The 24,550-nt window shown below is 38.0% G+C and overlaps 1 protein-coding gene across 1 annotated transcript in view; it reads left to right on the forward strand.

The window, feature by feature from the left end:
* The window catches only part of btv (beethoven), a 594,436-nt gene that overhangs the window by 533,208 nt on the left and 36,678 nt on the right, over positions 1-24,550 (forward strand). The window contains exons 65-69 of the mRNA XM_068226811.1: positions 276-673; positions 3,678-3,918; positions 10,215-10,408; positions 10,486-10,609; positions 16,655-16,752. Of these exons, the coding sequence (XP_068082912.1) occupies positions 276-673; positions 3,678-3,918; positions 10,215-10,408; positions 10,486-10,609; positions 16,655-16,752 (1,055 nt within the window). The remainder of the gene's footprint in view (positions 1-275; positions 674-3,677; positions 3,919-10,214; positions 10,409-10,485; positions 10,610-16,654; positions 16,753-24,550) is intronic.

The following is a 24,550-nucleotide window of genomic DNA, read 5'->3' on the forward strand; positions in this document are numbered from 1 at the left end:
TTGCTCACCAGGTCAAATGCTATAGCTATATCTTAATTAAGGTCATGTCCACTACCTCCCCAATCCTAGCCCTTTCCCATCCTTCATTGTTAAAAATTTTTATGAGTTAGTGTGGCGTTACACCACTAGTTAATCTTGGATTGTGTTGTGATCTTGTTCAGTTTGTTCTCTCCAGCAAGTGAATGTCTATGGTGAAGAAATGCTTATAAAAAATAAATGTACAAAATGTTATAAAGAAGTCAGCCTGATAGACTTTTCTCCTTGTATTATTTTAGGTTTACAGGATCTCTCACCAACAGCATTAAATTTGAAGAAGCTCTCAGAAGAGGCTTTGCCATCAGAACCCATTCTCTTAGTGATATCACCTGGTGCAGATCCATCAGAAGAACTGCGCTCTCTGGCTGTGGCCACTGTAGGTGCACAGCACTACCATGAAGTGGCCATGGGACAGGGTCAGGTGTCTGTAGCCCTGGAGCGGTTGAGCACGGCTGCTCAGCAAGGAGAATGGCTCTGTCTCAAGAATCTTCACCTTATGACGTACTGGCTGCCAACTTTGGAAAAGGAGTTGAAAGGTCTCCAGCCACATGACAACTTCCGACTGTGGTTTACAGCAGAAGCACATCCGCGCTTCTCACCAATCTTAGCTCAGTCCTGCCTCAAGATAACATACGAGGTACCATAAGATTTTGATTAGTTTCATTCACACATGTAAAGAACATTTATTTCACATAGAACCTTAATATTTTCAAGAAGTAGAAATGATGATATCCAAAAGCACTTCAAAGTGCTAAGGTTGTAGATTTAAATATTGTATTTATGGTTGTGTAGGCCTTTTCTTTCATTACTTGAAATTGAAGGAGAGAAATGGGGTGTGGCTTATACGCAAAGTAACTATAAATCAGGTTTGACATTGAAAAATTTATTCTTAACTAACAGTACATACTTGATATGCCCTTGTGTAAGTATACTGGTAACATTTAATGTCTATCACTCTCCTCATCACTCTTGCTCAAGTTTTCACATGAGATGATTTGAACCTCACCTACATAATCTACAGTCTTGTCTATCACATTGGAAATGGATACGACTTTGAAGTTTCTGGAGACCATTTCTTCTGGTATGAGGAACCATGCAGCCACATCCACTCACACATTTGTGACAGCAGTCACAATAGAAATGCCACAAATGAGCCTTGAGGAGCTGATTGACAGAGATACCAACTGGTTGTAACATACCAGTTATTCTCCCTGGTATTACAACCATGTCACACCTCTTCTCTCTCATCTTCATTTTCATATTTTCCATCACATGTGCTCATAAACTGTCTACCATCACCATATATTGCCAACATAGGAGCGCACCTGGATGCCGAAACCACACTGACTTCAAACAGTCCATGTATAAGTCTTCCATCATCCACTTTTCTCTTGCTTTCCAACCAGAATTCTTCAGGGTAGTTTCCTTTGTCATTTTCTTGTTTTTTTGTTTTTGTATGAAAATGATATATAGAGGTAGTTTGTGTCCATCAGCAGTTATAGTTAACATTGTGGAACACTGTTACTTTCTACTCTCGCAGTTTACACGGCACTGTCTTATCGTCTGTCTTATGCATTGTAATTTCACCTTGCATGTCGAAGAAAATGGGGGTTTCATAAACATTTTCAATTGCTCCCATACTGTTATGTATCCTGAACTTTAGGACATATTTGTGAAATGTAAGCAGTTTCTGCTGGTATGTATTGGGAATCGGGAAGCTACTGCTTCATCTTCGAATTGTGAGATCATATTGCATGTGATAAAATTCATTTTTGGGTCTGTATTGAAAATATTTGCATTAAATAACACTTGTATGTTTTATTATTCATCCACCTATTCAATACAATACAATCTTAATAATTAGGACATTGTCCTTATCAAAATTGTTAACATGAAATTAATATATTAGATGGTACATGTTTTGCCTATCAATAGTAGGCATCATCAGCCATATTTTTCACCTTAGGAATAGATCAAGTACCTAATTGGAAATAACTTATGAATGCTGTTAAAAACTATGTCGTTTAAAATGTATTAGAGATTGTTAAACAACTATTACAATATAAAATGTAGTATGCTGTTACTTGACAATATTTGTGATAATATTGGAGTCTAAAAACATGACAATTATTTGAAGATTATGACATATTAAAAGCTATTACAATAAAGATAAAAATCAGAAAACACATTCCATTTAGTTGTCAGATTGCATATTGTTAAAAACTTATGGAAAGTTGAGCAATGGTAATGGTCATTAGTTCTTGAAGTTAATAAATATTGATTTTCATTTATTTGCTTATGAATTCTGAAGATTTTTCATATGGCCTGGTTGCTTATGAGATAATATTAGTTGGAAATATTGGTGCCGTAGGCTATATTGAAGTCTGTGTAGACGTCATTAGACCATCTTCTTTGATGTGGTAAGAGTTTGTGATAGGTGTGGCTCTTTGCTGTTGGGCGTGTTGAGGTGAGCGTATTAGTTGGAAGGGAACGTTGTTGTCATTTGGTGGTTAGTCCAACGTATGATGAATTCTATAATTAAAGAGTTAATTTGAAAATTTAATGAATAACTGTAATTGGAATTAAGGGGATGAACAGTGAAAGTTAAATGAAGAGTGTTGACACTTACCCCTTCGACTACTGAGATGTTAGCTTACGTTGAGAGTTTTAGAGCAACTGGCAGTCGCCGAGCTCTTACTACGCGTGTTGTATTTGTGAAGTCTTGGTGGAGGGGGTTGATCCTCGACTTCTTCATGAATTTAGGAACTCTCAACATGCAGTGCTAATCCCTAAATTGTTATAGTGCTTCATGAACTACAACTGGTGAAAGATTTATACATCACCTATTGTTTTCCTGTGCATTGTTCTCTATATTTTAAGTGATCGGCTGATGATGACCTGGAACAGTGGTCAAAACCGGTACTGCTTGTGATCATCTAGGAATGTAACATTACATTTCTAATTCTACTTGTATTGGAAAGGTTGAACCTGTATACTGTATCTTATATCAATTTAATTGTGAACTCAGTTCAATACGGAACATTGTGAAATTCTTATCTTTAAACATCAGTCTATCCACCTCCCTTTTCAGATTCTCTAACCTACCACAATGATTCAAACTTCTAACATTCCATGCTCCAACTCACAGAATGTCGGTATCCATCTTTCTGATGATTTCCCTCTCTCATGTAGTCTCCACCCGGAGATCCAAATAGGGACTATTTTACCTCTGGAATATTTTACCCAGGAGGAAGCCATCATCAGTACATCATTCATACAGAGAGAACTGTATGTCCTCGGGAGTTAGTTATGGCTGTATTTTTCCCGTTGCTTTCAGCTGTGTAGCTGTATGAACACAGCTAAGCCATTGAGCATTATTACAAGGCCATATTAGTCAATCATCCAGACTGCCGCCGTTGCAACTTCCGAAAGGCTGATACCCCCCTTTCGATGAACCATTTGTTAGTCTGGTCTCTCAACAGATACCCATCCGAATGGTTGCACCTGCGGCTCGGCTTCTGCTTCATTGGGACATGCAAGCCTCCCAACAGCAGCAAGGTCACATGGCCTATACACACGTAAATATGTTACTATAATTTGCACATGACAGTTGTAAAATTTATCTGTGTCATGGAAAATAGGCACCTCAAGGAGTAAAGAAGAATCTCCAGAGGACATACACATCATGGGGACCTGAGTTTCTGCAAGGGCGTGGAGACGATGGAGTTCTCCGTGCCAAAGCTCTGTTTGTACTGGCTTGGTTCCACGCTGTAGTCCAGGAGCGACGGACATTCATTCCTCAGGGCTGGGCGAAGTTCTATGAGTTCAGTGATGCTGACCTAAGAGCAGGTGCCGAAGTGTTACAGCAGCTCTTCCAGAAAGGTGAGGCTCCACTGTCAATATTCCCTATTTGATTTCTGATTCTGTTTTATTATACCTTCTCTATCCCACCTCAGAAGATAATCTCTAAATCATTTTTCTGAGCTTGGTAAATATTACTCTATCTTATTATTTCTCTATTGGTTCATTAATTCATTAAAATTAAGGAAACTGAATAAGGAAATTGAAATCCTGGAAAATTCCACAAATATTTACATAACTCGGGAAGTTGAGAAATCACTAGTTTTCAAGTTTGTGATTTCTTTTATTGAAACATTAAAATAAATAAAGAATTATGAAACCCAAACAGATATAAGAGTACTGTTTTATGAAATACACTTTTAAATTATTCTATTTTGTTAATTTGTAGTATCCTGATTTTTAATTTTTTGTTAAAGTCTTTGATTTCTTACAACCACCTACTCCAACAAACAGAAGTGAAAACTGGGTGTATTCGGACTATCATCTTCATTAACACATTGCGGACCGGATGCTTATCACACTGCTCAACCCCTGCACCCGGCCATTTTCTGTGTAACTTATTACTACAGCGCATGCACATAAACAAATGAGTCTAGGTTTACTAACCTTGTACTGATTATGGTGAAATTTACTGGAGACCTTTGGTAAGAGTCCTAGTAATTTTTCCTGGTGTGTTAGGCTGTGTAGCAATGACTTCCGTGAAGAGGTACACAACAACTTTTGCAAGTGTACCTTGTTTCACTTCATTTGCCATTGCTGGAACACACTCTGCACTTTCTGGTTGGATTTTGTTTCATTCCTGTAGCTGGAATTTCGACTAGAACATCACTGGGGCAATCCGAATACTTATCCACGTATAATAAAAATCTCGTCTGTGTCTAAGCTCGTGTTAAGTCTAGGAAGTGCCATCTTACCCACCTCATGACTCCTTGAACGATGTAAACATGAGGTCGGAAAACTTAGCAAATGAATCATAAAACAGATGGAGAACGTAAAGCAAAGCTAGCATGGAATAAACAAAAGCTTCCTTCAACACCAAGATTCTAGTAGTCTTGACTGCCAGCTAGTTTCAGAAGTTTAGACAGTTGTCGTTGAATGTACGAGTCTCGTGAAGACGAGTTAACTCGTCTCCCGTCCACAATACTTAGCCAGCCAAACACGAGTTAACTCATCTCCCATCCGTAATGTGTTAACTGGAGGTTACAGAAATAGGATTAGTAAAATTGATTGCTGGTATGGTGAGGTGGAAACAATGTCAGAAGTGTATTTCTTATAAAGACATAAATGCTAAATTAGAAATTAAATGTGTACAATGAAGGTATCGTACGTGTTATCTGTGTATTTGTATAATCAATATATTATAAATCTTATCCCCTGCTCATTTGTGTAAATATTTCTTGAAATAAACAAAACACTGACTTAAACTGGAATGAAATCTTAAAATGGAAAACAGATTGTGCTAGTCTAAGAAACTTAGTCATAATGTTAAAACAGCAATTAGGCAAACTTTTGGGTGTCTCAGTTCAAATGACTGCTTGTGTTGATGTCTACAGAGTGTAGGCCAAACTTTCAGGACACATTCCTCACACATAGAAGAAGAAAATACATTACATGGACATGGGTCCGGAAACACTTTATTTTCATGTTTCAAGTCACTTTCTACAACTCTACATAGTACAGTAATCATGGAAAACACCAAGCAACGGAACATACCAGTATACCACATGAATTTCTTTCATGAAATGTTCAGAATGCCTTCAGCATTGATGGATGCATCAACACACCATCACATTGTTATGTTGTTGATATACTGGTTAGAAATAATCAGAGAAATTCTCCAAGGTATCCCAGACTTCACCTGGGAAAGCAGAATACGCACTCCAAATGTAGGGCCATCGCAAGTCATGAAATAGTCCAGCCAGGTAATTTTTAATTTAGACAGATTTTTTGGCAAAAACAAAATCTCTCTCTAACTTGAGGTTATGAGTATTTAAAAGGAAAAATATGAAGAGAAAACTGGAAAAACATTTACAAGAGAAGGAAAGTTATTATCTCTAACTGGGGTTTTTATTAACACTAGAGAACTATGAGGATAATCCCAAAAATAAGGTCTCCTATTTTTTTATACAGAACTCTGTTCTTGTGGCTGTTGGTCACAATATTGTGAAGAGTGTTTCCTGCGCTTGCATATAAACATGCACACGTCGCCCTGAGGCACTCGGTCTTGGCTTGGCAGCCGTTGAGAATGGAGCTCCCATTGGATGTTACTGCCAAGTACGAAGTGCACACAGTTATTCAGTTTTTGAACGTGAAAGATACTGAACCAATTGAAATCCATCTCCAATTGACGGAAGTGTATGGTGATTTGTGCATGGATGTTAAAAATGTTCGTAAGTGGTGTAGAGAGTTTGCAGCCGGTCGGACTGAAATTCACGACAAACGAACAAAGGAGCAGGAGACTGTCAATTTCCATCGAGATAGTCGTGAAAGTTAAGCAGATCATACGTGATGATCTGTGCACTTTGGTTCGTGAGGTTTCCCGAAGCACTGCTCACAAGTTCCTGAACAGCATGGCAGCGAGCTGGTGTGAAATGGGGTACAAAAACTGTCACAGTGCCTACAAAAATGCATCGACCAAAATGGTGATTGTGAAGAAAAATAGCTAAATGTTCAAGCTGTAAAGTGATGTAAACCATTGTAGAAATAAACAGGTCTATGTATTTATTAAATAAAAGGAGGCCTTATTTTTGGGATTACCTTTGTATGTTTCCCCACATTCAACACAGATGAACATAATACCTTATTTAAACTATAAACCATGATCAAAATAAGAACAATATAAAAACTAAAAACAGATGAGAAAAACGACTATAATACAGTGTGAATCTTACAATATTAAGCAACTGACATGGCCAGCATATAACAGAAAGGAGATGAAGGTATAATTCCATTTTCACAATATTAAAGAGAGGGCAAAAACTAGATACCGATCTCACTAAAATATTACAATTTTTACCCTAAGAAATTTTTAAACACAAAGAGAGGTAGGATATAACCCAAAAAACAATTAAATTCAATAATGACCTCACAATAGATAAAGAGGGAAGCTGCTATAAGAACATTTTCAAGTTTTGTATGCCACATAAAGACCAACTCGTGTTAAGCCCCATGACTGAAGTGAGATAGTTAGCTCCAGCTTGAAGGCTGGTGTGAGTCATGAGAAAGTCACATACACTAGCAATAATATCTTGTTTACAAACACCAGGTCAGGTGAGTCTCGCTCCAAACCAGCCAGAAAGTCAAAAAAGGGGCAAGATTTTTGATGGACAATTCTAATTCACAACTCAACATGTGTAAACACATGAAACCAAGACACAAGAGAATCCTCTGCGCTTTCACTTTAACGAAGTATCAAAGACCAAACAATGTTCTTTTATTTTGTCATTCCCCGCAGGACTGCTGCACTGCATAGTTCATGCCCACCAATAGTTAAGATCCCATAACAAATGCAGTGTATTTAGGCGGCAAGAACACCCGGTGGATCAAGGTTTATGCTAACTGCCAGAGTTAAAGTTTGATAAATATGGACTAAGCCATTATTAATGGAGGCCCCTGCTCACTTGACGTAGAAAGTGAAGAATCAGCACGATCAGCACACTGTTCTCTACTCGTTAACCACCACACGATGCTGAACAGTTTTCTGAGCATTTACCACAGTATATATACAGAATATGAAAAAAGGGCGGTACGAATATACGGGAGAATTGCCCGTATGATGTCACCATTGTCCAATGAAAAGAGGGTCACATGGTGTGGACGGGCAAGCACTAAGTTGACGAGAGAGGTAGGCATATTATTTTATGGTTAGTTGAGTGTAAATTCCTTGTAGCTGCGTAGCACCTTCATAATACCAAATGATAGGCACAGAAGCAGGACTATATTACGGAGATGCAAAATCCCAGACACTGAAAACGTGCAGCTGAAGAACGCATGGCAATGAGTCAGTTCTTTGCAGGGAAGAAGTCTTGTGCGGGCGAGTGATCATCATAGTAATGAATCCTGAATGTGCTGATACAGCAGATCTATCAATGTTTATAAGACAGTTCACTAGAGTCCCACCTCACAATACAAACATCAATTTAGTTAAAATCAATTAGTACATGTTTTGTCCTTATATTGTGGACATTATCAACTATAGCTTAAATACCATTTAAAACGAAAAGATAGAGGTTATCACATAACAAGAAATGGATAAAACTATATAAAGGCTAAAATGTGAAGTCCTTGTTGTCTAAAAGTCTTTAATTGATTGTATTATAGGGCACCAACTAGGCTCTTCTTAAAATGGATCATGTTGACTTAGACATTATAATACTATGAGTTTGGAGAATCTTGACTTGTGCTGTATGGGACAGTGTGTGAAATCATGCTCAAGCCAGGTTGTTAAAAGTTAAAGTATTAAAAGAACATGTCTCTAACAAACAGGAAAGCTGTAAGCATTGAGAACCAAAGAAAAGTGGTGGGGGGTAAGAAAAAATGGGGTGAAAAGCGATAGAAAATCAACTTTCATCCTCGCTGGCTTAAGCTAATTTATCCACGTCTTGTTGTGGAGGTTCTGCTGTACCTAAGTGAGTGTGTTTCAGGCGTGATGCAGAGACTGCCAGAGAGGTGGGGAGTGTGTTGACTGGGAGAGTGGGAGTGGCCTGAAGTGTGAGCATAGGGGAGGGTGTGGATTGGGAAGGAAAAATAGAATGCTTTCGTGTTTGGACGATACATATTGTTCAAAGAACGATTAAAAAAATTAATTACCATCTCTATGAAGATGTTGATATTTAAGCTGTAGCTGATGATGTCCTCAATATAAGGACAAAACATGTACTAATTGATTTAAAATCGTCGCCATAAGACACATCTGTGTCGGTGCGACGTAAAACAAATAGCAAAAAAAAAAAAAAATTGATTTTAATTAAATTGATGTTTGTATTGTAAGGTGGGACTTCTGTGAACTCTCTTATAAGCTTTGCAGTGACAATATGGAAACATTAGGAAGTTTATAGTATGTAATGTATCAATGTTAACAGGGCGCATTTAGGATATTTCATGTAAGAAAGAGTTTCATGTGGTGCGCTGGCACGTTCTGTTCCTGTGTGTTTCCAATGATTAATATACTATACAGAGTTGTAGAAATGTGTTCTAATGTGGAAATAAAGCATTTCCAGACCCATGTCCATATAATATATTTTCTTCAACATCCAGCTCCATGGCTAAATGGTTAGCGTGCTGGCCTTTGGTCACAGGTGTCTCGGGTTTGATTCCCGGCAGGGTCGGGAATTTTAACCATCATTGGTTAATTTTGATGGCGCGGGGGCTGGGTGTATGTGTTGTTTTCATCATCATTCATCGTCATCACGGCGCACAGGTCGCCTACGGGCATCAAATCAAAAGACCTGGATCTGGCGAGCCGAACATGTCCTCGGACACTCCCGGCACTAAAAGCCATACGCCATTTCATTTCTTCTTCAACATGTGAGGAATGTGTCCTGGAAGTTTAAGCATACCTTAATATCAACAAAACCAAAGCCAAAGTAAAAATCTGGTTTCCAATTTTTTTTATTTCTTGACTGAGAATCCAACCTGCATCCTTCTGGGTGAAATGAGCTTATCTTTAGCTCCTCAGATAGACAACTCTTAGTTGTTTTTAACATTGATCAGAATGATCTTTTATATAATCAAGCATCAACGAGCCCCCATTGACCCATATTTCCCATCTTAATGCGAGATCACCGAGCAAGTGACTGTGCTGTTTTGGTCACGTAGCTGTCAACTTGTATTTGGGAGATAGAGGGTTCGAACCCCAATGTCGGCAGCCCTGAAGATAATTTTCTGCGATTTCCCATGTTCACACCTGGCAAATACAAGTTTTGTGTGTTTTTTATATCATTTTTTTCTCTCCAGGAGTTCACACCATTGTAGTTAACTACAAAATGCAAACTAGAGAGAGCTAGGTAGATGTATTAGAATGTGAAGAGAATTTGCTGGGAGTTGTGCTTTAAAAGGTTTTGTCACATGCTAACATGAACAATGTATTGTGCTATGGGTTTTTCTGTCTCAAAAATCTACCAGCCTTAGCTAGGCCTGAACCTGTGATCTAAGGGACAAAGAGCTAGCATGCTACTGTAAGTACTTAAATTTTGCTCCACTCTGTTGCTAAAATATTCACCAACAAGATAAACATTTCTTTCCCTTTGGCAACTTTTTGAGAACACTGAAGCACTTTTTGGTATTGTTGAGTGATTATGTTGAACGATATCTTTCAGATTCTGGAGATATCAAGTGGGAGTTTGTCCATGGACTGTGTGAGAATGCCATCTATGGTGGAAGAGTAGATAATGTACAAGATATAAGAGTGCTTGCCTCCTATCTACGGGAGTTCTTCAACTCATCTGTTTTGAACTTTGGAAGGAAACCATTAGGGCCTGGTATCAATATACCTCCAACTTCAAACTATCGGGTGAGTCTTCACAGCCTTCAGCTGCCACTCTCCCACAGAGGCAAGGACAGATTGTTTAACAAGCATTATGTTTACAGGACTACATTACAATCATTCACCAGTTATCAGACAAGGACATGCCTTCATATTTTGGGTTACCTGCTAACGTGGAGCGATCGTGGCAAAGAATAACCAGTCAGGAAGTGATCAGTCAACTTAAGAGTAAGTATAGTAGTATCTTATTTCTGTCCAGACACTGCATAATGTGCATACTCAGTTAAACACCTGTCATAGCACAGACACAAATGTCAACTGGCTACAATGGCAAGGAAAGTGCGAGAGATCACAAGAGAGGAATATAACTGATATTCATGTACGGTTTATTCAGTGATGTGTATGTTCTCTTCCAGAAGATTATTTTCATTTATGGAAAAACAAATCACAGTAAGCAGCTAGCATTACAGTAAAAATGTTAAAAAATTGCTTGTGTTTATTTGTGACCCTACATTTTCTCTTCCCATAGACATGGCTACAAATCAGAAAACACATAACGAAATGTTGGGTACCCGGTCTTTAGTTTATCCTTTCTTCTCATAAAACTTTAAATTTGTCTACTTTTTCTCAAATAAATGTTCTCTTTTTTCATTATTTGCTGAAGAATATTCTGCTGTATTGTACTCATTCGGTATTACCGTAATATATATCTCTCTCTGACTTGATTTTATACTTGTTTGTTCCTTTCCATTACTTATATAGGCCTGATGGGTTCCTTTTATCTTTTTTGTATTTGTCTTGTGTTCTTAGTCTTTTACCACCTGTATTCATCTTCATATTTTTGTTTCTTCCCATTTTCTGACTTTGTCAGACTTTTTTTCTTATCCTACACTTCCAACATCAAGACCAAAGATCTGTCAAAATATGGCCCTTTATTGAATATTGAAACTCACCCTCATAAGGAAACTGGTAAGCAGAAACAAGTTTGTCAGAGGCTGCAGGAAATGGATGTAGAAGAATTGTAGCTGAAGAGGAGAAAGCCAATCTATTTGAAGACAGTGGCGTATGAAGCCGTGAAGATTCTCCTTGTCCTTTTATATTTAATGTTTGTGCCCTTGTCTCATTTCCTATCATTCCCTCTCTTGAAGCTTACCTGTCATGTGTTGGTATCTCTCTGTATACTTGCCCTGCCTGTTGTAAGTGACAACGAAATGGGCAGACCCTCCAAGGGCTCTCAACTTGAAAGCATGGTGTGGTTGCCTCTCTGATCCTCCTTGGTTGATTTTTGTTCTCTCTGAAACTGATAGTACTGATTAGTGAAACATAGGGAGGCCTCTTTTGCTCATTTTTTCAGGGTCCTTCTCTTTCATTTGTTGATGCCTTCATTCATCAAAGGATCAAACTACTTCCTCCTCTTAACCTGTAGGACTAATGTTATGAAAGGGGATCATCTCCTTATATTTCCCCTTAAAACTGTAATCATCCTCACTATCTCAATAACATGTGTAGCTCTGTGCTTTCATTTAAGTGCAAGGAAAGCTACACTGTTCAAAGGTATAAGATTTAAATCTTAGCATTCATATTGGTTCTGACTCCTCCCTCTATTGGAGAAAACAAAATTACATATCTACTTGATTTTGCTTTGATTTTAGGTGTGTGAGAGCTTGTGTATGTAGAACCAAGGGGTTTTTTTATTTATTAAAAAATATTTTTTTTAAACCTTGCTTTTGTGCCTTTCTCATCCTTGCAGTGGTAATAGATGCTAATCAGATATAATTTTCACTCTTGGGAGATATTTACAATGGTGGCACATATTTTCCATGAATCCAAGCTTTGAGAATGATCAAAAGATAATATTTGGGATGTATAATCATACATTTCAGTACAATCACAGAAAAACATGAAAACATAAAACAGTCTTCACACCTTCATATACTGCCATCTTCAAATGAGATGTTTTCTACATCCATTTCTTCTCAGCCTCCAAAGAACTTGTTTTTGCTTCCCAGCTTTTTTCAGGACTCAACACGCATTTAGGGGCCAACTTAACAGATCTTCAGTCTTGATATGGGAAGTGTAGAATAAGAAGAAAGCCCTATAAAGACACGAAAAGACTAAAAGAAAAACATGGGAACAGGTGGTAAAAGACTAAGAACATAGGACAAACACAGAAGAGGAAAAGAATCCCAACATGTCAATAGTGTCAAATCAAGTCATATATAGAAAGACAGAAACAAGAAAAGGAACGCAAAATAAGGTAAAACCATCAACATTGTAGATCTGTCAAAATGACCCCTCAATGACTGCCGTTGCTCACCCTCCTGATAAAGCAGTGGATCAGAAACAAGCTTGTTAGAGACTGAGAAGAAATGGATGTAGAAGAATTGGGACTGTTGTGGTGTGAAGGTAATAGATGTGGAGGCTGTCCTTGTTCTTTAGGGTTTTGAACTTTTTTTTCTTTTTGCTAGTGGCTTTACGTCACACTGACACAATTAGATCTTATGGCAGCGATGGGATAGGAAAGGCCTAGGAGTTAGGAGGAAGCAGCCGTGGCCTTAATTAAGGTACAGCCCCAGCATTTGTCTGGTGTGAAAATGGGAAACCACAGAAAACCATCTTCAGGGCTGCCGAGAGTGGAATTTGAACTCACTTTCTGCCAGATGCAAGCTCACAGCCGCGCGCCTCTGACCACATGGCCAACTCGCTCGGTGAACTTAATTTTATTTACTAGCTAAAGTACCTGCTCTTCGTATGAGCTTTGAACTGACTGGTGATTTGTTTACATGTTGACATATTTATAATCATTACTCTGGTTTCTTATGATATTTTTTCATCAGTACTGAGTTTCTTGTGACTTTAGACAGATATATTTTATGTTTTTATAGAATGGTCATTTACTCATTGCTTTTTTTTTTTTTTTTAAGTTATTATGGTGATTTTATTTTGTAGGATTTTGTTTACATCGTTTCTACGAAACAACAAATTTCTTAAGGTCATTAAGAAAATCAAATGTTCTAAAATCATTAGTATTATAGAAAATATAATGATAACCTGGGATTATGTTCCATGAAGTTTTAAAAAAGGTCGTATTATCCTGTTATTTAAATTAGGAGATCCAAATGTAATTAGTAACTGGCGCTCAATAACAATTTATTCAATTATAAGAAGGATAGTTGAAGGAAGACCTTTCGTTGATTTGTCAACCCAACAAAGAGGTTTTGTGTCTACACCAGGAACATTCGTTAATTCATCTTTGATCAACAAATGTCTACAACTCGCGAAACTAAAGGAAATGAATTGTTGCATCACTTTTCTAGATGTATCAAAAGCATTAGATAATATTGGTCACAATCACTTGGAATATGCACTAAATTTGACATCTGTTCCCGAGGAGCTGAGGTCTTTAATAATATCTTTTTTGAAGAATAATTTGATCCATGTGGAACTAACTAAGGAACTAAGGAAATTCAAGTTAATAGGGGAGTAGCTCAAGGATCACCTCTATCGCCTCTTCTGTTTAATTTGGCAATTGATTTCATATTAAGGGAGTTAAACAACTTAGAACATGCTTCTCAGTTTGGCTACAATCTTGTGCAAGATATCGACAACGTGGCAGCGCTAGGGTTTGCTGATGATATTGCATTAATATTTAAAGTAAAAAAATCAGCAGCGCTTATGTTTGATAGAGCAAGCCAGTGCCTTTCCAAAGTAGGGCTCACGCTGAATACTTCCAAATCAAAAGTTATAGTTATTGAGCATGGGCAATTGATGAACATTGTTATCAGGACTGTCAGTGGACTGCAGGTGTCATCTATTGATAAGCAGGAAAACCTTAAATATTTGGATGTTACATACAACAGCAAAACAATATTAGATGAAGGAATATTATAACTAAACTAAGCACCGAGCTCGATAGCTGCAGTCACTTAAGTGCGGCCAGTATCCAGTATTCGGGAGATAGTAGGTTCGAACCCCACTGTCGGCAGCCCTGAAAATGGTTTTCCGCAGTTTCCCGTTTTCAACCGGGCAAATGCTAGGGCTGTACTTTAAATAAGGCCATGGCCGCTTCCTTCCCACTCCTAGCCCTTCCCTGTCCCATCGTCGCCATAAGACCTATCTGTGTTGGTGCGATGTAAAGCATGTAGCAAAAAAAAAAAAAAAAAAAAAAAAGACTAAACTAAGCGATAATTTATCGAGACTTGTGAACTCAATTTTTCTTAAATCAGATCAGAAAATTAATATTATAAATCAGTACAATCAAGGACTCAACTTACCAATGGACCAATGCCATTCAAATGAACTGTAACGTGATAGCAGTCTGAAACGTTCCCGGTAGAAGCCAAGAAAACCATTGCCGTCATTGCAACGAGATAGAAACCCTCCCTCATGTTCTTGGTTTCTGCTCAAAAGGGGAACTATTGAGAAATAACAGGCACCATATGGTCAGGAGCAGTATTGCAGAACTTCTCAAAAAATCTGGCAGATTTGAAGTCTTTGAAGAAGTGCACTGTATCTCTAGGGATGGAAAATGGGCAGACATTGTCACGATTGACAGTAAGAGAAACATCAGCGTTGTTATTGATCCAACAATAAGGTTTGAGAGTAACAGTTCCCAGGCCAAAGAAGTTGATTCTGAAAATAAGAGTCACTACGAACCCTGTTCTAAGTACTTAGTAAAAATGTATCACATACCCGCCAGTTGCTATGAGGTGATTGGGTTACTCTTTGGTGCATGAGGATCTGTCACAAAATTTTCAGTTGAGTTCTTCCTTCGTTTTGATATTCCTGTTTTGTTTCTAAAGATATTTGTTTTAGATGTTTTACGTGATTCAATGTCAATGGTAAATCATCATTTATACGGTGTATGTAAAAAAGACTTATCGAGGATAGCTGTACAACAGGGGAATTTTAAAATTCAAAAATATATAAGCTCATTTTAGCCTAAGATAAATAGTGCAAAAATTACTATTTATCTGATGCTGTTACTGTACGGTACCCCTTGTTCTAAGGCAGCTAACTATCCCTTGTGGATTCTCTCTCTCCCTGAGCAATGTTTAAAGTGGTAAAAATGAGATGGCCTGCAAGTATGTGTGTCTTACAGCATGCTCTTTTAAACAGTATTTATGACCTTCTCATGAGGTACATAAATGGCTCGAAATGGTGTAATATGTCAAAATCAAAAGTATCTTTTGTACCTTACCACATTTCAACTCAATCGGTCCAGTAGTTTTTGAGCCTATTTGGAACAAACAAACACAATCTCATTTTGATTAATGGTAGCGTATAGATAGATTAAACATGGTTATGCCCCCTCGACACTGGTTCTCTAGGTAATGATTCAAAATGAAATGTGAATTATAAACCCACTAAATATGAATCCTAAACCTACACAACATTAAAAAGATAGAAACACCGAATTTAAATATAATACATTGACGATGATAATTAAAATGCCTGAATAAATAAACTACAATCCACGGCAGACTTCAAATATGGATCAGCACGTGTAGGACCCTCAACAATACAACTGTAGCCTCCAAACACCTTCTGCAGAATGGCACGCTCATTCATCAGCTGGCCTGTTAACAAATTAACGATGACTTACACACGAAATGAGTAGCCTATTCATTAGTGAAGCTGACCACAACCAAAAACACAAGAAAAATTAATTTTCTCAAAATACATTAGAGTTATGAAGAAAATCCATATGATCTTCTTGTAGAAAATTTAATTTCAAGGTCACAAGGTGCACTTTATTTTCCGATAAGGCCAGCCGCTTACCTGTTATTTTAGTTATTTTGCTGTGGACCACAGCCAAAAACACAAGAAAGCTGAATTTTCTTGAAAACCATTAGATTTACAAAGAAAATGCATTTGATAATTCTTATAGAAGATTTTTTTAAGGCCCATGGTGCACTTCATTTTTCGATAGAGCCTTTATCCCTTGTAAAATCCCCCAGTAGTTCAAAATGGTGAAATATATGAAAATCAAAAGTATCTCTTGCACCTTACAACATTTCAACTCATTCGGTCCAGTAGTTTTTGAGCCTATCTGGAACAAACGAACACAATCTCATTTTGATTAATGGCAGCATATAGATGGATTACATGTGGAGATGTGAAAGATTAGGCTTCAGGAATGTTTTTTGTCCCTACAGTGCACATTACACCACAGATGAAAGAGAATTCCATCAAAATAATCATAACCTTTTAAGTTATCCTTCAGCTCTAAAGGAATTGTCAAGAGTTTACTTAGGAATTTTTCATTCACAGCTCTGTTGCGTCCATTGGAAGGAACCAGAAAGTTTGATCGCGAAGAATGGCAGACCCAGCTCACTCCAATCCTTAATCTGTGGAAGAAACTGAATCAGGTAAATAATGTGTGAGAAATTAATAATACAACCACCTCTTTACTATGTTATTTTTCATGAGAAATGTTTGAATTTTATATGGCCTTACTACTGATACTGTCACATGGTCTTTGGTGGATTTTTGTAAGGTAGTGGAAGATATTTAAAAAGTCAACATTATGTGTTATACAAAATCAAAATGAACACAAATCATTAACCACTGTTTTAAATAACCACCTTGGACATCCACACAATCTCTAGGTCTGTGCACTCATTCATTGATTGATTCTGAAATAGAATATTTGTCACTAAATTCATTAGAATTCACAAGATGTTTGATGTTGGAGTACCTTTTCATGTAGGTGATGTCCTGAAGAACAGATCTCAGTTTGTAATCCAGAGGGCTGAGATAGCTAGCTAGCTAGATAGATAGATTAAAAAGTAAAGAAACAAACAATTAATTTCAAAATTCTGCTTTACCAGATGGCAGAAAAACTGGAACTCTGTTGGGCAATCTGTGGTTGAATTTAATTAATTCTGTTGGAAAGACAGCGCCATCCCGGATGGTATACGAAATGATGCGGTAGACGTATTTCATAGAAGACATACGATCACAATTCTACCTACAATCAACGGAAGCAAGCAGGGCACTAGTAAACATCAGGGAAAGGAAGAAAACTGAAATCGACCTAGACTTCTACACCTCACCAGCGATTACGGACGATAGATGGACTAGAGAGTGCAACACACAGCGCCACGTGATAACACGACTCTCCATACATGGGTTTCACCACAAGATATGCGTAAAACAGAAGTTGCATGAGCCAGATGAAGATTGTAAGTGTACTTTGTGTGGGCAGAAGTGTAGTAGATACCACATCATAACTTGCACGAAAAGAACCAGGACAATTACAGACTATAGCAAAGACTGAAATGTGAAATTTATTTAATGCTCAAACTTCAGTGTACATTTCTCTATTAAATTAGGTAAACATTAGAGATCTTTTACTTGCTGTTATTATACGACATGGAATGCAGAATGGACCTTTGTCCTCCTTTTAAAAATCTAAATACTTCTATCTGGTTTCCCGTGATATTAGGATCTGGATGCCGACATTCTACCAACCAAAATCCAGATGACTGAGAATGAGTTAGCTGGAAAATTTATAATGTCCAGTAAGAGACCCTTTATGAATTTACTCATTCAGGACAAATATTTCAGGTTTACTATGGGAATTAATATCTACATAATCAGACCTTTCTGAGTCAGTACTCTGTAAAACAGGTTTCCTATGGGAATTCATATTTACATCATCAGACCTTTCTGAGTCAGTACTCTGTAAAACAAATAGCAAAAACAAAAACAAAGAAAAAAATTAAGAAATAAGGTCTTCAAAAAGGAAGTTAATGGAGATCCATTGCCTCTCTCTCTTTCATAAACTCTGGCTAATGTCTTTTTCACTGACTGGTAATTCCATAAGGTGCAATGTAAAAATATTCATTTGAACAAACACCGGTAGTATGAAGATTCCATCAGAATGTAAAGATAATGTTCTGAATTTATTTTGTACACATCTCCACTTGCTGTGTATTGTGAAAGAGAAGCTGCATATAGACAAAGCCATTGTCTGGAAACACTACTACAGTATTCTCACAAGGAATGTGGAGATATGGAAGGCAATAAATAAACATAAATATCTCAGCAATTGCACCTGTTTCACAAAAGAACTTCGGGCCGCCCTTTCGTGTCACAAAAGGTATCTATGTTATAGCGTTCCGCAAGCAAAAAACACGATGAAGCACCTTTGCCTTACTCGGTCATCTTACTTCTGCATGGTACGGGGTATCCGGATACTCCGCTTCAATGTCATCCAAGACTTCTTTGAATTGATGGTGCGTGAGTCTATGGGAGCCAAGAAAATTTACCATTCGCACAACTGCTGCTATTACATTTTTATGCTTGGCGACTTTTGCACAGATTGCCTCCTGGTGTATCAAGCAAATGGATCACCACCATTAGGGTACTAGCACTCTCAGCCATTTTTAATTTTACATAGCTGAGGAACCCCGTGTGTAGACCACGTAAAGCAGGAGCTCCATCCGTCGTTACACTCGTCAGCCACTCCCATTTCAATCCCATTGACTCAAAAACACCCTCCACTGCTTGGAAAATATCAAAACCGGTAATGGTGTCTTTGAGAGCTACCAAGTCTAGGAAATCCTCGGTGACCTGAAGATCGACATCCACCCCTCGAATGAAAATAACTAGCTGAGCTGTGTTGGCAATGTTGGTTGATTCGTCGAGGGCGATGGAAAATGATAGAAAATTTGTTGCCTTCTCCATTAATTGCTGTTCCATATCAATGGCCATATCGTCTATTCTGCAAGCCACAGTTTGAGGGAAAGAGAGATTTTGTCAAATATCTCAACTAGCTCCATAGGACAAATACATGCCACCGCGTCCATTAGGCACTCCTTGATTAAATTCCCTTCCATGAAGAGTTTCCCAGCTTTGGCTATTCACAGCGAACATTTGAAGCTTGCTGTTGTTTATAAGTTTCATTTCCGTATTGATAGATATTACTTTACAAAAAACAATATGTATATGAGTTTCCACCTTATCAATACAAATTTATTTTACATTAATCAGGTAAATATAGTCAAGACTAGTTTCGACCCCTAGGGGGTCATCCTCAGTTGACAAGCGTTAAAAATGTATTGTTTACAAAAACGTCACATGTAGTGGTAAAAGCTTAAATTAATTTGAACCGATCATTAATGTTGGTATGTCTGGTACATGATTGACTAGTGTGCATCATCCATGAAGACACATATTATTTTTATGCTACTACCATCCAATTTTTTAGGTTATACAATGTGGAATATACATGCATTTATGCAACTCAACAGTGGCAAGTTTAACAATGTACATTTAAAGTTGGTTCATAAATTACACATTGGCTATTGATTAGGACATTGGTTTGAACACTTTTGACTAGAATATCAATGTGACACCTTACTGGCATATATCTTAGATGCTAAAATCAGTTTGTAAAGCCTGTTACTCGTGGTTGAGTCTTAGTATAAGGTTAAAATTTTAAATGAAAACTATTTGCTTAGTATAGGCATTAAATAATGCTGTTAAAATGGACGTAGTGGTAAAAGCTTAAATTGATTTGAACCGATCATTAATGTTGGTATGTCTGGTACATGATTGACTAGTGTGCATAATCCATGAAGACACATATTATTTTTCATGCTACCACCATCCAATTTTTAGGTTATACAATGTGGAATATGCACACATTTGTGCAACTCAACCGTGGCAAGTTTAACAATGTACATTTAAAGTTGGTTCACAAATTACACAAATTGGCTATTGATTAGGACATTGGTTTGAACACTTTTGACTAGAATATCAATGCAACACCTTACTGGCATATATCTAAGATGCTAAAATCAGTTTGTAAAGCCTGTTACTCCTGATTGAGTCTTAGTATAAGGTTAAAATTTTAAATGAAAACTATTTGCTTAGCATAGGCATTAAATAATGCTGTCAAAATGGACATATAGCTAAAACAGTGGTATATGTATGTCATATATGCCTGGTTAAAAACACATTACATTAATGTTATTGAAGCTTGCTCGTAAAATGGGTCCACCAACCTCACTCTCCTCAATCTCCTGTCAGACAAAAATACGGCAAGTCATAATTTTAGTGTTCTTCAGATAATTCAACAATTTCTTCATTCCCGTTTGTAAACAAGCGTTTAAAATTGAAACAATAATACTTACAGAATAGTGCTGCTTGAAATTTTCTTTCAATTCTTCCAACATCGATTGGCGACTGGCGTCTGTCAAATCACCATCATCATCCCTGTGGTTGTAGTGCCATTCTAAATTGTGTTTTTTTTAACACATTAAATCTCGGTGGCCCACTAAACATTTGGCATGTCCTTTATAAGCTGTACAGAAAAAGTAACATTTCCCTTTCTGCTTTAAAGGCTGATGCTTCACCACTCCTTCTTCTTCTTCTTTTTTTAAAAATTGTACGATGTTGTCATAACAATTGCGAAACTGATTTAGTTACACGCTGTCAACAAAGCACATTAGAATAGACTAGCGACTGATGGATCGGCTGCTGGCTTTGGTGCGGCAGGCAGACTGCTCGCTCAGCCAGCCAAGCTCCAAAACTGCCTTCCCCAAAGCGCTCGGAGCACTGGCTTAGAGCGCTGCCAGAGCGCTAGCACTCAGGGAGCTCTGTTTGGATGGCCCTGATCTACACGAAATTCCATTCTTCGCAAGTTATTCGGTACAAACTGGGGAATGCAAGCTCAAACAATCAGAACTACTGCTTTAGCACTGAGCTACTCTGCAGCAGAATATGCATTCCCTGTTTGGTATAGATCATGTCATGCCAAACAGGTAGATATTGCTTTAAATGAAACTTGCCGGCTTATAACTGGTTGCCTAAGATCTACATCTTGGATAAGGTATATTGCTTGGCTGGCATTGCTCCCCCAGATATTAGATATGAAGTAGCTCCCAAACATGAAAAATCTAAAGTAGATGTTTCACAAACACATACATTACATGATTATCAGCCTTCTCAACAATGACTGAAATCCAGGAGAAGTTTTCTACATTCTACTGAGTGCCTTTCGGAGTCACCTCAATCATCAAGTCTAACTAACTTCCTGGAGATCCAGAAACCTTCATTTCAATGGATGGATGGATGGATCCATCTGAAATTCTTCTAGCTGGTTATGAAGAGTCGTAGTCTACATGGAAGAGTCTTAACAGGCTGCGGTCTGGGGTCGGTCGATCTAAGATCAATATGAAGAAGCGGGGTCTATCTGATGAGTCAACCCTCTGTGCCTGTGGAGAAAAACAAACCATAGCGCACCTCCTTCATAGCAACTCCTGCCTTCTTGCTTGCACTATGCAAGATTTACTGAAGGTCACACCAAATGGTCGAAATCTTGCCAAATTCTGGTCCGATATGATATAACATAATTGTTACTTTGAACGTACCTCTAATGTGTTTTTACCAGTTATCTAATCATTGTTCTCATTCTTAACTAATAATTTATACATGATGTATTGCTTCTTTGATACGAATAAATAAAAACTTTTTTTTTTAACTTGTAGGACATGTTTACTTCCTATTTGGGACATCTATAGCTACATTCAATTTGCTATGTAAATTTCAGTGATAAAAATTTGCACATAAAAAAGTACACTGTGTCTTGAGGTCATTGCTGGGTATTAAAATAATGTTACTTGAAGCAGCTGTTAATATATATACGTAAGTAATATAGTGGAAAATGAAAACATTGTTGGTGGCGTCAAATCTGCCAGGAAACACTTCTCAAAGAGTGATAATGAACAGTGGTGTTCTTCAAGATCCTACTGTAGCAATAGGTAAGAAGGCTGGATGAGCTGTGCTTTACTGCCATGCCTGTGCTAGTCTGTGCTAATCTCATTTTAATGCATTTTTTACATGCTCATTTTTATCATTGTGTTAATTCAAAAGCTTTATGACAGAATGGAGAGGGATAAACTTAGATGGTTTGGACATGTTAAAAGGATGGAAAAAGGAAGGGTGCTGAAACGGATGATGGAGACCTAGACAAAAGGAGGGAAGGCAAGAGGGAGACCCAGATTAAGATGGTACAAAAGGATCAAGAAGAGTATAATTATAAGCAGCCTGGATTGGAACATAGTTAACGAGGAACAATGATGGTTAGATAGAGGAAAATGGAAAGGTGCCATAAACATGCCAACCCAGCAGGTGCCAGATGAGGGAAATGGATGATGATGATGATGATGACGATGATGAATCAGTTACTACAAAGAGCCAGTATTTACACAGATACAAGTTTTGCAGCTCTTAAGAAGACAGAGTCTCAGTGCATCTCATCCAGTTAAATCTCCATCATAGAATTAGCATTTGAGGACCTGATTGTTGCCCACCTCTATAATGTAATTGTTAACACTACGAACTGCTGTCCTCGGCTGCCCAGTTTTGATTCCTGGTCCTGCCAGAGATTTAAGAATGGCAGGAAGGTTGGTATATGGTTAAAATGGTACATGCAGCTCACCTCCAGTAGGTCTGTACCTGAAAAGAGTAATACCACATTTGTCCGGCTCCCCGGTGTAGGGGGCAATGGTCCGCTTGTCACCCGGCAGCCCCAGATTTGATTCCCGGCCAGGTCAGCGGTTTGAAATTGTAAATGATTAATACCTCTGGCCTGGGGACTGGGTGTTTGTGTTGTCCTTAACGTCCCTTACCTCACATTCAACACTTTACACTTCCGCCATTTACAAAATACACACAGGTTCCTCACATATGGTGCAAGTAGGGGCAAAAGATCTTTCTAGGTTGATGCCCCAAACAAATAGCGTTTTACTATCATCTGTCAAAAAAAACCCACCACATTTAGACTAAGACACGAGTTTACTTATTTACCTAATTGTCAATATGAATGTAGCCTCTGATCGTAAAGATTTTGAAGTTTTGCCCAAAAAAGCAGTTATAATGATAATGTTGTTTGTCCAACCCTTGTCCCGTTTCCCTGCGGGGTCGGGTATGAGGTGAGATGAATCTGTCGTGGTGCTTTTTTTTGACCGGATGCCTTTCCTGACGTCAACCTCATCAGAGGAGTTAATGAGATGAAATGAATGACGCGATATATGATTAGTAGGGAGAGGGTGAAACCTGGTGCCGGCACATAGCCTACTCCTGTCGAAGAGCACCAAGGGGTCTGCTCAAGGCTTAACGTCTCCATCCGACGGATGAATCACCATCAACAGCGACATATGCCCTCACTCGATATGAGCACTGCGGAGATATTTGGAATTTAATCCAGGCTTTTGGCACGCAATCTAGTGATTAGAAATTGTATACCACCACCTGCCCCTACCCTGCTGGCCAACATTCTGATGGTGAAAATTTTTTCGACCAACAGGACTCAAACTGGCTAACCTTGGTGTCAGAGCATTTATACTTCAGCGCCTTAACAATCATGGCCACCAGGCAGGCTAAAGCAGTCATAATGATAATATTTGCTTTAATTGTTTCCTGATGGTTATTTTTTTAGTTTCCATTGATAGGTAGAAATATGAAATGTCTCCAGTGAGATTTTTATTCTACATTTGGCAGCATTGTATTATGTGTGACATTGACCTTGTTTTCTCTCCCTGCACCACCTCAGTTTGAGAGCTCTCTAAAATGTGCGTATACTATCCTGTGAACTGGGGTATTGGTAAATGGGGAACAGGGAACTGGAAGTCAAGTGGGGATGACATAAAAATGTTAGTGCTGAACTGGAGATGTATTGTAAGGAAGGGAATAGAATTAATTGAATAGACTTACCAGATATTGTAATAGGAGTTGAATCATGGCTGAGAAATGATATAATGGAAGCAGAAATTTTCTCCCGGAACTGGAGTGTGTTCATAGAGATAGGATAGGAATGGTAGGAAGAAGAATTTGTAAGCTATGAAAAAGTTAAAGATGACAGATATGAAATTCTCGGTGTAAGGCTCATTTGTAAAGATAATAGGCAACTTGATGTCTTTGGAGTGTACAGACTGGGAAAGGGTAATGATGACACTGATTTTGAATTATTTGATAAGATAATCGGCTATGTGCGAAAGATAAAGAAAGGAACGTGATTGTAGCGGGCGATCTCAATTTACCGAATGTCGATTGGGAAGGTAATGCGAACGACAGGAAGCATGACCAACAAATGGCAAATAAGTTATATGGAAAGGGCATCTGATTCAGAAAGTGATGGAACCAACTAGAGGGAAG

Source organism: Anabrus simplex, chromosome 3 (assembly GCF_040414725.1).
Source record: "Anabrus simplex isolate iqAnaSimp1 chromosome 3, ASM4041472v1, whole genome shotgun sequence".
Taxonomy (NCBI): domain Eukaryota; kingdom Metazoa; phylum Arthropoda; class Insecta; order Orthoptera; family Tettigoniidae; genus Anabrus; species Anabrus simplex.